This window comes from Xenopus tropicalis, chromosome 6 (assembly GCF_000004195.4).
Source record: "Xenopus tropicalis strain Nigerian chromosome 6, UCB_Xtro_10.0, whole genome shotgun sequence".
In the NCBI taxonomy this organism is placed as follows: Eukaryota; Metazoa; Chordata; class Amphibia; order Anura; family Pipidae; genus Xenopus; species Xenopus tropicalis.
Window position 1 is genome coordinate 115,273,282 of NC_030682.2, and position 14,598 is coordinate 115,287,879.

The 14,598-nt window shown below is 37.4% G+C and overlaps 1 protein-coding gene across 1 annotated transcript in view; it reads left to right on the forward strand.

Moving 5' to 3' along the window:
- The window catches only part of rp1 (RP1, axonemal microtubule associated), a 178,552-nt gene that overhangs the window by 49,564 nt on the left and 114,390 nt on the right, over nt 1-14,598 (forward strand). Inside the window, exons 19-21 of the mRNA XM_031904600.1 lie at nt 8,041-8,173; nt 13,049-13,200; nt 14,273-14,427. Of these exons, the coding sequence (XP_031760460.1) occupies nt 8,041-8,173; nt 13,049-13,200; nt 14,273-14,427 (440 nt within the window). The remainder of the gene's footprint in view (nt 1-8,040; nt 8,174-13,048; nt 13,201-14,272; nt 14,428-14,598) is intronic.

The following is a 14,598-nucleotide window of genomic DNA, read 5'->3' on the forward strand; positions in this document are numbered from 1 at the left end:
GATATCCTTGCACAGGAACAGGAAAGGGCCTCCCACAAAGTTTTGCCACAAAGTAGGAAGCACAGAACTGTATGTTGTATTATGTTATGATGCAGACGTCATCATTATTGAATGTGTCCACATACATTTGACTATATAGTGTTTCAAAGCCGGAATCCCTATGCTAGTTCATGTAAATGAACGAGTAATATGACTTATATTATTACCAGGTTAGACCTTGGTGTAAAAGGTTATTGTAAAGGTTATTAGTCAATACATAAAGGTTATTAGCCACAACATCCACACACCACTATCCCAGATAAAAATGAATCTTTTAAGTGGTAAAAAATGTTGTGTGTTTTGACTTTTTGAAATTTTCAACATCTTAAGATACAGAAAACAGGTATATTTCTGCAAAACCAGAATTCACAAAATAATCTATTAGTCTAAAGGGCTTTACAAAGAAATTGCTTATGACTTGGAATTAAACAAATATTTATCTTCGGTTGTTTACTTTATGACTAAAGTAGCACAACTGGAGCTTGATAGCTAGAATCACTTTGCATAACAAATTTTACCATCTGGCTGCTTTAAATCCATTTACTTTAGGAATATCAAAACTGAATAGAACTTAAGTCATTTTAATTATACCCACATGATTTTGGTGCCATATGTTCTATTGTATTTTCTCCAGTCCATTTGATTACCACATGGTATAAATCTCACATGATAATTTGACGGGTGCCACTGAATTCCCTTTGTTAGAGGAAGCAATTACAAATAAGAGGGAAAAAATTAACTCCCAATCAAACGGTTGTGATTTATAAATCTTGCAGTTGACATTTAAGGAAAAACTTTACTGGCCATCTTTAGAACAGTGTTTCATAACCTGGAACCCAGATAATGTCTGGGATTCAGCTTTTTTAACATAATATTACAGTCAGTTTATAGTGGAGGAGAATTCAAAGTACTAGGGAAACAAGAGTTAAAAACTTTCTCAGGAAGACACTTCATATTTATGTATAAAAAGAAGCCCAGATGGGTCCATAAAAGGCAAGCATTATGGAGAGTATTTTGTGTTACATGAGGATCCCTCTGTTTTTCTCTTTGAATATCAACATATATGTGCAGGCATATAATACCACAGGCAATAAATACCAATGTAAGTATTTGACATAGGGAGGATTTTTTGAGTATGTGTGTATAAATGGTCGTCTTATATTATTCCTTTTCACCCATTCCTAGTTGGCTAATTTAACAACTTCTTAAGGGGGCCCAATGCGACTAGTCCCCCCTCCGGCCCTCTCATGCAGCACTTACAGCCCAGACTGAGCCACTTTATTTAAAGGTAGGAGAGGGTCTGGGGAAGGGGGACTATGGTACAGCAGACCTGCTAGTTACGCCACCAGCTAGGGGTTACTGAGCAGGTGCAACATTTTCTTACTGTACCAGCCCACAGGTTCAGCAGGCCTGTAACAGTAATGATCCATGCCATCTTTGTCACCCACAGCAGCTCCCTATCTCCTGGGTTTGTTAGGTCATCAACTGAGTGTCAATTGCTCGGCACATTATCAGTTTGCTCTGGGCTGATGTTGAGAAGCTAAACTCTGAGACCATTAGAAATCACCGCGCTGGGCCCCTCTGAAGATTTTTTGGGGAAGGGGTTCAGAGCCAAGTTGTCATGTCACTACACTGATTTCTGTATGTGTTTTGTATATGTAGTATATAGGGATACACCGAATTCAGGATTCGGGATTCAGCTAAGATTCTGCCTTTTTTAGCAGGATTCGGATTTGGCCAAATCCACGCTCCTGGCCGAACCGATAAATCACATGACATTTTGTCACATAAACATGGAAGCTGAAAATTCTGCGGGGCGCGCTGGCGACGCCGCACTCTTTAACCCTTCCGTATATTTAAATTAGGATTCGGTTCAGTATTTGGCTGAATCTTCTGCAAAGGATTCGGGGTTCAGCTGAATGCAAAAATAATGGATTAGTTGCATCCCTAGTCAGTTGCTAAGCTCAGGTAAGTGACAGCAGCACAGAACATGTGCATTGAATCCGCAGAAAATTAGGTGGGGAGCATCCTTGGAGGCACAAATATTCAATTCAAGGGACATGGTGGTTTGAGCTGATACACTACTCCAAAATATAACCTCTAGGTTAATTCATAGTTGCTTTAGTTCCACTTTAAATTGTTTTACTGCTTAAAGTGCAGAGATAGTTTTTAAACTAGTAGTGAAGCAAAGAAGAAAGATTAGTGAAGTTATAAAGAATCTCATGAGAGGTGAGAACAATTCCAATATTCCAATGTTTACTTTCGTTTTCTTTCTTTGTGATTAATACTTCTAAATGTACCTTTTTTCTTCCTTTTTCTATTTTCTTTCTTTCCTTCTTTCTTTCTCTGTCTTTACTACTAATTTTTAAAACTGATGGCAGCTCTTTCTCTTAGTTATAAACCTGACCACAAGGTGTCTCTGGTGTAAGTCTATGAGGAGGCCTGTACAGATGTGATCATTTGCTTTGCAGCCTCTTTGTCACTTAAATACTCTCTCAGCTGAAAATATGGTTTCTGTTTTATTAAAAAAAGAATCTCAAAATACTACCTGATTCCATGCAGTGATATCTACTCAAAAAGGTGCTTTGGTGCTAAGTAGTGATGAGCGAATCTGTTCCGTTTTGCTTCGCCCAAAAATTTGTGAATCTTTCAAAAGATCCGCGAAACGGCGAAAATGTTGTGCGGCAAAAAATAGTCGCCCGCAGCTATTATTTTGTCGCCCGCGGCTATTATTTTGTCGCACGGCTATTCTTTTGTCGCCCGCACGAATCCATGCCTGGCGAAACATTTTCACTAGTGCGGTAAGGAACTGTCTGTACCTAGTGATATAGAATTAGTTACATGAATATATTACAAGTAATCCAACCAATATATGCTAATTTTAGCTGAAGTCTCATTCACTGTGCTACAGATAATTTGTCATTTTAGAACCATTGGGCCTGATTCACTAAAGTCCGAAATAAGGAGTGCTATTTATAGCATGCGTTAAAAATCTTATCACTTCTTATTTTTCGCTCGATTCACTAAAAGGACACTTGTCATAATTAAGAAGCGATGTTCTTGGCGTTATTTATCTTGCGACGACATATTTTCAAGCAATATATTACGCAGCGCACAACATATTACGCAGCACGTTGCTTGAAAATATGTCGTCGCAAGATAAATAACGCCAAGAACATCGCTTCTTAATTATGACAAGTGTCCTTTTAGTGAATCGAGCGAAAAATAAGAAGTGATAAGATTTTTAACGCATGCTATAAATAGCACTCCTTATTTCGGACTTTAGTGAATCGGGCCTATTATCTCTGAAATATTATGACATAGTACTCTGGGATTCTGGTAAGGAGATGATGCAATTCCTTTTCTCCAACACAAGTATGCCTGATGTAGCTGACCCTCACAAGTAAGCTATGCCCCCAGGTTAAAGATATATTTTATGGAATTCTACTATCCAGAAAGCTTTAAAATGTAGGGATTACATTTTTCAAAGAGCCCTTAAAGCAAAAAAGCTCTTATTTTTTAAACTGATTTTAACTAAGTAGCATGAATTCATGATGGTGACAAAACAATCCTATTTCAATGCCATGGGGAGTGGGGTGTCTGTATATCTGCTGACATTATTCTCACGGGAAAAAAGCATTTCCTGCCAGACTCCACCTTTTAGTCACAAATGAGGCATATCAGCCCACATACCTGACCAGCAATTGGTTTTTACTGCTTAATAGAGCATTCTAGGTAGGATACACCTTCCTTCCATAAGGTTTCCAGTACCTACAGTATGTCACCAAGTTTAAATGTATATTCGGAAGCCTTAATGTATATACAACTAGGGCACTTATTAAGAAAACCCCAAGTACCAATTTTTCCAGTTAACTGATTCCATACCTGTACCTGCAAAATCCTACTGAAGTGGTATTAGGATTAGGGTTGCCACCATTGCTACAAAAAACGGGCAGATGGCAACCGGACAAAACCCGACAGGTGGAAACCCTAAGTGGTGCTGTTATACTCGATCTTGTAATATATTCATGTAACTAATTCTATATCACTAGGTACGGATTGCATGTCTTTTTGTAGTTGGGGTGTTTTTCTATAAAAATGATTAATTCCCAGAGTAATAACCTTTAACAGACCACTAACACCAAAAGGTGTTTAATATTCAAGGCTATTGTGATCTTAAGGTCTATAGTTATTTAGTTGGTATTGGATATTTAGTTTATATAAGTTATTGTGTATATAGGTCTGTATAAATATGTATATATAGGTGCACTGGGGTTCATATGAGGGGTTGAACCTGATGGACTTTTTTTAGGGTTTTTTTTTCAACCAAACAAGTGATAGGTCCTTAAAACACCAATAAATATGCTGCAACAAATTAATCAATTAATAGTTCAAATTCATCCCAGTTTTCTGAAAAGTTTATTAAGCTAATTGATTACTAGCCTGTAAAAAATGTTGTGCATCCATCTAGACGCTATATGTTGTTATATAGTTGAAAGCCCCTTGGCGCTGTGGTGGAATGATTTCAGATACAAGATACAAAGAACAGATACAAACAGATACAAACATGTTAAAGAAAGTATTCCCTTTTTGATGTTACTGGCCCATTGGTTTATCCATTAACCTATGGAATGGTGGAAGCAACCCAATGCATTTCACTACTTGTCCCTTAACTGATTTTTTTCAGACATACAGTATTTGTTCATTTGACTCAGGGAAATCAGTTTATTTATTTGTTTGCTTTATTTTACGACATTTTATGTGAGGCATTTCATAAAGATGCCCTTCAGGCCCCCAATGGCTGCAGTTACTAAGATTGTGGGGCAGCTTTATGGGAACACAGCATGCAAAGCTGCCAGAAAACATCTCCTTGCTTTTAATGTTTCGGCGTAGTAACTATCATGCTGTTAGCTGCTAGTTTGGCATGCCACACTTGTCCACTTACCTGCTACTTCCCAGAATATAGTATAAACTGCTCCACATGCTGATAAATAAAACAGCAGAAGTATCAGTTCCATCACTGAAGCACTTATTGCTCATAAATAAAACTCTCTCAGCCATAAATGTGGTTGTGATATTTTCCCTGATAAAGTTTCTTGATGGCTAGATTATGAGTTGCCAAACTTTTCCCAAACCAGAGGAATCTACAATCTTTCAAGTAAAGTTTGCCATACACCATAAGATATGCTCGTTTGGCGAGGTCAACAAATGAGCCGGCCTTGCCACCAATATGCCCACTTAAGGTGGACAACATTGGAGTAATTCAATCATTTTATGGGAATAGGAGCCATTGGAGAGAAGACTGCATTTATAAGCCAATACGGCCCCAATCAAAAAGAAAATCAAACATGCCCGATCAAGATCTGGCCAATTTTAGGCTAAATACTGGTTGGGTGGGTCCGTTGGAGGTGCCCATACACGGCCAGATAACTGCTGAATTGGTCTGATGGACCCAAATCGGCAGCTGAAATCTGCCTGTGTGTGGCCATATTTAGGCAACTTTGGGTCAACACTGTGGCTCTGGCTGAACTGTGTTATCTTATAGTAGGAATGCCAACTTATCCTAGCAATCATTATGCAGCTTTTTGTACTTTATTTACAAACCCCCATATATCTTTATTAAGCTGACAGGTGAATTTACAGGGGTATTTACCATTTGCAAGTGTAAGTTTACACAGCAATTAAAGGGCTGTGCTAATATGGGGAAATTCCATGTTACTCCTGAACTTACAGTGCTTCAGTATCTTCACTCAAAGGGCACTTGGTAATATACTGCAACCAAGTCTCAAAAGAGGTTTAAAGGCTTAGATCCTGCTTCTGCCCACACTACATGTTTCCCCAGCACAACTAAGATCCAGAAGCAGGACCTAACCTGGGTATTACTTGAGCTGCTGAGCTGGGGGAAGTATGTAGTGGGGGCAGAAGCAGGATCCAAGCCTGATATAATGTGTAAGTTAACAACCAGGGTGACCTCCACCTTTTTCATTTTTGGTGTTTCAGACCATTCCTTTACAATTTTTATTTCTTCAGTCTAGGCTACTAGTGGGAATTCCAGGATTTGATTTTCTGTGCCAGAAGGAATTGGCAAACTGACTAGTTTGCAGATTAAGCTAGGTCCCAGCCAATGTCCCACTATCACAGCAAACACCACCTTGTATCTCTGGTAAAACAAATGGGGAAATGCCACTGTGACAACTAGTTGAGTGGATTGGTGGTTTTCGCTTTCTTCTATTCAAATGCATTTGTCCTGTGCATGAAAAGATTTTTCCAAGGTGGTCTCGATCTTGAACTTTAGTATAATATAGAGTAACTTATTCTTAGCAACTTTTCATCTCCATGTTCTATAGTTTTTAAATTCATTTCCTACTGACCCCAGCAGCCAAAAACTATTGCTCTGTGAGGTTAACATGTTATTGCTACTTTTTTCATTCTTATATTTCGATTTGTTAACTTTCCATTCTCTTATTCAAATCAGTGTCTGGTTGCTTGGGTAAATTGGACTCTACCAACCAGATAGGTGCTGAACTCCAAACTAGAGAACTGCTGAACAAAAAACTAAAAGCAATGCATAACCATGAAAAATTAAGACCAACTACAATTGTCTGAATATCACTGTCTACATCATACTAAAAATTAATACAGGTATCGGACCCCTTATCCGGAAACCCGTTATCCAGAAAGCTCCGAATTACGGAAAGCCTGTCTCCCATAGACTCCATTATAAGCAAATAATTCAGAATTTTAAAACAGATTTCCTTTTTCTATGTAGAAATAAAACAGTACCTTGTAATGGATCCCAATTAACATATAAATAATCCTTATTGGATGCAAAACAATCCTATTGGGTTTAATTAATGTTTTATTGATTTTTTAGTAGACTTAAGGTATTGAGATCCAAATTACGGAAAGACCCCTTATCCGGAATACCCTTGGTCCCGAGCATTCTGGATAATGGGTCCTATACCTGTACTAATAATACCACTTTATTGAAGTGTCGAGCACTTTTACATCCATGATTATCCAGTCTTCTTAACATCAACGCTGTTAATAAATAGCAAGCATTATTACAGTATGTAGAAGTATTAGGATAATAATTGTGTAGTTATTAAAAACCCATAGTGCCCTGTTGCTCTTAGTCTCAGAAACTGAATAAACAACATCAAAACTGACTTTTACCAGTTACCAGTCTTTATTTCCTTTTACCATTACCTTTACACTTCACTAGAGCTTCTTCTATAAGAATATCAGGATACATCTTTTTCTGAGTTAACATTTTATTGGTTTATTGGTTAAATTTGAAAATAAAGTAATATAAGGCTTTAAGATTGCCCAGGTGCAGTAATCCATAGCAACAACTGCTTTTAAACAGGTGATCTGAAAATGCTAACTGCTGATTGGTTGATTGCTATGGTTTACTGCACCTGGGCAAACTTTGTGCCTTATTTTACTTTAGTACTTTATATGGTCTTCATTTATATTTATCAGACTTATAAGTATGGGCAGCTTCCACGTATGACCTAATACAGATACAGTATGTAGATTGGAAGAAAAACATTCTGTATGGCAGTATTTTTTGGATTTTTTTTAGAAAATGAATTGATTGAAAATGCCTATATGTAGTAAGAGGCACTCAAGTACAATAATACATAGTAACCAATAAACCTGCTTTTTAACAGGTGACTAGTAAATGCTAACTCCTGATTGGAGTGCCTTTTGATGCCAGTACCTTTAATGAATGCAATTTTTCACTCACCTGACATTGCGGACATTGCATTTGCAGTTGTGAATGAACCCCTAGTGTCTTTTATTATATAACTCAATATACATGTTGTTTTCTTGGCATTTAAAATGCACAGACTATGAGCATATGAGTTCCACTTTACTACAGGTATTTTAATTTAGTATTTTTTGCTAATTTTTTTTCTTAGCTTTCCTCCTTTTTCATACAAAATAAAGTATGCAGCCATATAATGCTGGGTTTTTTTTACATTTATTTTCCAGATAACTGTGCAGAGACTAAAAAATGGCAAAACATACTATTTCCAAGCTAACAGGTGGCTGTCAAGAAGAAGAGATGGCTGTGATATTGTGTGTGAGCTTCCAGCCATAGAAAATGGTCAACCAGTTTATCCAGGTAACCAATGCACTTTATATTTATATATTCTATAATGCAAATCATGCAAGCTGCCATAGATGGGTTATGAAGGCTACCATGCTGCTTTTACCTGCTGGCACACTATACAGTATGCATTGTTACCTTTGTTTCTTTACAAGCCAGTGAATGCAATACCTTAAATGAATGACATGCTTAAAAGGCAAATGTTGTTTTGAACTTTTACTTCCAGTCATTCTATTAAACACCGAATGCATTTTTATTGTACATTATAAAACATTTCATTCACTTCCATTCCCCATCTTTTCTTAATGAGCAGCATTTAAATGCTCTTAGTTTTTACATTCACTTCTCAGTAAAATTATATGTCCCATAGTTAAACAGAGGCTGCACAACTTCACTTTTATTCTTCCTTTCTTTTGCGTATAGTACAAAACATCAGTGCTTTGTTTACAAAGTGCCTGCTGGTATCATTTTTTTGTGCCAGGAACTATTTCAAGCATATCGCAGGTTCTGTGCAGTTGTTGTCATCCAAGATCTCAACACCAAATAACCAGAACAATAAGAGGAATTTACTATTTAGAACAGATTGATGACTGGGTTACATAATGAAAAACATGGTGTTTCTCTAGGCTACATATTTTATGGATATATTCTTATTACTTTGAACTTTATTTGAATGTTACTAGCAGGCTAGCTGATGGGTGGAATTGAGTGTGAAAAGTGGTTGGCACATTTTTACTAATGGCAGGTTGTGGAAGAGTACTGAGTATAGCCTAGGTAGTGGCTCGCTTGGACCTGAAACCCTCATATGAAATGAAACCAGTCATAAGAAATGACTAAAGTGCCTGGTGTCTTTTAGTAAAAGAATTGCTTCTAATAGCAGGAAACTTATATACAGGAGTACCTGATAAAATAAAATAGCAACCTCCTGTTTTAGTTACGATACCCATTAAGCTCTCCCATGCAATTTCCAATTTTAAGTGCTGACTAATGGTTTTAGTGTTTGGGGAATTTTAATGTAAATTAATAAAAGTTATATTTAACTCAGTGAGTGTCATTCTGTAAATATGCTACTCCTTTTCTCCCTGTAATTAATATAATTACATAGGTGCACCTGAGTACAGCTACTAGTCTAGATATTCTTGATAATTATCTTAAGTATTGTACTTGATGACCAACATCTTGGAGTTGAGATCACTCTGCTGCAAGATGTTGGCCATCAATGGTTTCCTTTGATTCTATACCCTGTCCACCTGGTGGAGGTATTTTTAAATCCAAAGACCTTTCCCTCATGTTCCCATTGCCATAGGGAGTCCCTAACTCTCTTATCTGTAGGCCAAAAGAGGGCACATGAATTTGTTTCAGAGTACTCCATTAATAATGACAATATTCTCTTCTCCTTTAGAAAAGACATTTCCCAACCAGAAGGAAAAGCCAGTTAGAGTAAGGGTGTAGTAGAAAGATTAGCATTAGTGATGAGCAAATCTGTCCCGTTTTGCTTTGCCGAAAAATTTGTGAATCTTGCAAAAGAAAAAAAATTGCTGTGCGCATCAATTCTACTGACACGTGACAATTCTTTTGATGCGTGACTATTCTTTTGATGAGAGACAATTCTTTTTGACACTCAATAATTTTTTTGACGCGGGCGACAATTTATGGACATGCAGCAAATTTTCCCGTGGCTAATTTTGTCGCACATTTTGCAAAAAAAAACACCAATGGCTGGCAAATTTTTTGCCCATCACTAATTAGCACATGTTCTAAATACTCCTGGAAACTAAACCTCAAGTCATTAAAGGACAAGGAAAGGCTAAGTCACTTGGGGGTGCCAAAAATGTTAGGCATGTTAAGTGATTTTAATCGCTTACCTTCTATCCCGGGCTGGTGCCCCTGTTCAGAGAAAACTGCCCCTTTAATTATTTATTAACTCAGAAATTCTTGAATCTAGGCCAAATGGCTTATACCAATTGCCAATGTTTTTTTCCATATAGGGAATCATGTGCCCCCTATTTTAAAATCTAAGGATATTATGAGTCACCAAAGAGTTCCATGACCGTATAAAGGGATGAGGCCAAAAGTCCAGTGCTTTTAAACAGGTCATGGAACTCTGAGACTACTAAATATCCTCAGGGGGCAATGTGGCACAAATGACACCCAATGCACTGGAAAGGTACACTTCAGAAGCGTGTATTTCAAAAATTAATTTTCTGCATGGGGTTTTTTTCTTTAAAACAGTAGCACATGAATCTGTAAGATTAGGAAAGTTTGTAATATGTTAGTATAGGCAATTAATAACAATCAATAAAAACATAAGGAACACAGAGGAGCAGGGGAATATAATAGGAGGTACAAAGTGTAGGTACAGTTCTAATAACCCAAGGCAACCAATCAGCATTTACTATTTACAGGCCTTCCACAAAAAAATGAATATTGAATATTATTACATAAGCACATGATGCACAATTCTGTGCATGCCCAGTTGGCCACTGCTTTTTAATGTAGCTAGAGGGGATAGCTTTCAGACATTATTGGCAGCAGCTACTGTGACAGCTACAAAGGATTAAGGAAGAACAGCTGATATTGGCTATGAAGCCTTAGGGGGTAAATGTCTTTTGTATATGAGAGTACTCACACCTCAGTGTAGGACTGCATCCTGACAGGTCTCTACTCTATAGTACCAAAATGGGGGGGCCTGTGGTTGCAAAGTTATTAAATCACGGTGCCTTGTCTGCATGTGACTTCAGGGCACTATAAGTTGGTGTCAAACTCAAAATAAATAGACACTGGATATGCCAATTTAATGCCTAATTATAGGTCTTACTTTCAAAGTTCCTGGGTGTGCTTTAATTTGCTGTTCCTGCTCGATCTGATTTTTGACTCTTCTGTCTGACATGTCTGTTTACTGCCAGTCCTTACCACTGCATGAATACCGATCAGCCTTTTGATTTACCCTTTAGATACAATACTATTGAGTCTTTTGACAGTTTAGCTTCCTCTTTGGTCCTGACTTTTGCTCAGAAGACCAAGTAGCAGCGACACTTAGAAAGCAAAGAAGATGGAATGTGGTGAAATACAATTTCATTGTGTTAATAGTTAAATTATAAACAAAAATCTTCAGCACACCACTTACATACATGTTCTCAAAGGGTGCTTAACTTCCACAGCCGCTCCCAAGCCTTTTTTCCATGTATCTTTGCAAAGGGGAAGAATGCCTTTGATTCATTTATTTGCAGAAATGAACAAACAGCACCTGTGCTGTTTGTTCATTTCTGCAAATAAATTAATTAAAGGCATTGCCGACACACTGGAGTGCTTCTTTCCCTTTGCAAAGATAAATAGTTAAATTATAACCATTATGAGCAGTAGGTGGCAGCATTGCATAACACTGTCTGGTGAGAAAAGATTTCTGACAAGAATGTTAAACAATAAAGTTAATTGAAAAGAAAAGGTAATAAAAGAGGACCGGAAACTGAGAAGGTTGGTCATTCTGGCAGTGTTAGTGAAAGGGTAAGAAGCATCTGCTGTTAGGGAGAGAGCAGGCCTGAATCCTTCTCCAGACACTAACACAGAGTGCAGTCCACTGAAATTGTGTGAACTGTTGAGAAAATAAAAGCAAGTTTGGTTAAGTACTCAAGCCTTCCATAAAGCATACCTCCCAACCATCCTGCTTTTTTTTGGCAGAGCACAGCATGCAGGAGAATAGAAGACAGAGGTATTGCTGATCTGTTCATAAAATATAGCAGACATTTAAAAGGGGCTCTTATAAGTTTGGGAAGCTTAGGCTGGCCTTGTTAATATGGCTAGAAATTCTAGTGATACATTAATATTGTTTTGCTTTCAACTGATTAAGAATAGAAGGAAATAATATAGATTTATGTACCACTGGAATTGGCCCTGTTTATAACTTTGGCAAATGCACAGAACTGTTGGCATGTCTGAAGTTGATATGCCCTTTATCAGTTTCATTTAGTAATTTTACTGGGATGTCTGGGGTTAATATGCCCTTTATAAATTTAATGTAGTCATACTGGCACCTTTGAGTTAATATGTCCTTTATTCTTTATATTTAGTGATTATACTGGCACATCTTAGGTATGTAAAGTGAGTAATTTGAGGGCGTGGTCACAAAGCAGGCGTGTCCAAAATTTTTTTTTGCCGCACTACCCGCGTCACATATTTTTTCCCTCTTTCTCTTAATGAAATGTTGGGAGGTATGATAAAGTTAGTGTGTGCTAGTGACACAGAGGAAAACTTGGATCTAGGTGCTTTCAGATATAAACATAGAGTCTGAACAGGCAATGTCATCTATTAAAAATAAAGTGATTTCTGTGTGTTTTTGGGCCTCGTTCTTTGCACTTGTGTTTGTAAATAACTGCTCATTTCTGCACTAGGCATAACTTTGCTCCTTGGAGCAAATCTAGTTGATTGTGACTTCTTCCTTTAAAGAATGAAACTGACAGTAGATGATGTAGGAAAGCAGTTTACTTGCATTGATTGAATAAACAAGAAAAAAGCCTGTAAATGGCAATGTAATGTTTGTTTTGTACAGTAGTATTACACTATAATAGTATGCCTAGAAACCCTAGCCAAAACACATAATAAATGTGCATATTTTAAAAGTGTGAAATGTAGTATGTAAATATTTAATAAGCAGCTCATACCGTATGAATCCGGAGCAGCAATTTTTAATCTGTAAGAGAACAACTGTGAGCATTACTTTCACATCACTCAAATAATTAGGAATTTTATTCAAGGAAGTCACTATTTAAGCAAAGAAATGGGATGTTCATTTTGTCAGAGTTCTGCTAAAATTACTTCTAGAAAAATCAATGGCTTTATTAGAACTCAAATTAATTCTGATGTTCATTTCAAAATTCTCGCTCTTTTTTATAGCTGTGAAGTACGACGTCAGCGTTTACACAGGGCTTTTGGAAAATGCTGAAACAGATGCGCCTGTTTACATGTGTATCCATGGCGACAGAGGAGATACAGGCAAACGACTCTTATTTAAGTCTGATTTGCCGCACAAATTCCAAAAAGGACAGGTATACAAACTGTCAATAGTGTGTATTTGTAATCAGTTCTTTTTGGCAAGTGTTACATATGTTTGGTTTGTCTTTCATTTAACATCCAAAAACAAATCCTTTCTTTATTCACATTTTTTATATAAAAGCAGGGGGGGATGGGAAAAAGGTAAAGGAACTTTAAGGTGCTTAATTATGATGGACATACTTACAGCCAAGCGTTTAACTGAAAACATTTCATATTATATTAAAGTTGCCATAAGGAGTAATTTACTGACACTGACACCCTGAATGCAAGTGCAAGACCAAAGGGCGCAAAGCACACCTCTTAATGCTCATATAAAAAACACCTGAATTTGTCTGGCTACACTCTTATTGATGGTGGAGGAGAGCACTTAAGAACTGCTTCTCAATGCCTGACCCTTATGAATACAGAGCTGATGAATATAGGCACTTCTGTATTCATGAGTAGAACTCTCGCGTTTTATTTATGTTTTGAAACAAAGAGTCCTGCAGAAATTCTCATATGAGCAAGAACATGTCATATTAGCCCGCCACTTTTTGCACTTTGCACCCTGCCATGCATGTAGTGCATGGCCCCTACCATAGGACAGGCTGTAAAAAGTACAGGGCTCCGCTATGGCCCACACCAGCTGGTTCTCCCTAACTTGCATGTGTGATTCATACAAAAGTTTTGGGATGCAAAGGAGGCGGGCTTACATGCCTCTACCCTAAAAATACAGCAGCCCTGTATTCATTAGGCCAAACTAGGGTGCAAAATCAAATAACGTGGCAGATTGTACCCCCTCATTTTGCACTTCGTACCCTTACCTGTACATAGTAAATTACCCTTATAACCTGTTATTTCCCCAGAACAAATCAAAGCCATTTGTAGTGTGCCAGCATTATTTCTTCATTTCCCAAACTGATATATAGAAAAATGAACTGTGCATGTTTCACCAGTTTCCATTTGCAATGCAGTGTAGTGCAGAGATGCACAAGTAACTGCGAAACAATAAGATGCATAGCTGAGAAGCAGCCTTGGATAGATCGGCAAATATTCTTCACATCTGACATTACTTTCATCCTCTAGGTTGATGTGTTTGAGATTGAAGCAGTGTCACTTGGGAAGCTACATCAAGTGCTCCTAGGCTGTGAGGCCAATCACAAGTCCCACTATTGGTATTGTGAGAAAGTAATTATCAGGGAACAGGGAGAGAAGCCTGAATATATCTTCAACTGTGAAAGGTAACATTATTCCTGCCATCACAACTCTTTCACATGCCTTTTTAAATGTTGTATTTCTGTACAGCTTCAAGGTTACTTACATGTTAGATGTCATTTTTATGGAAACTTAGTCAAACAGTCAGCCTGTTAGTGTCACAAAAGGTTTTTCAAAGTATAAACAGAATTTTCTTT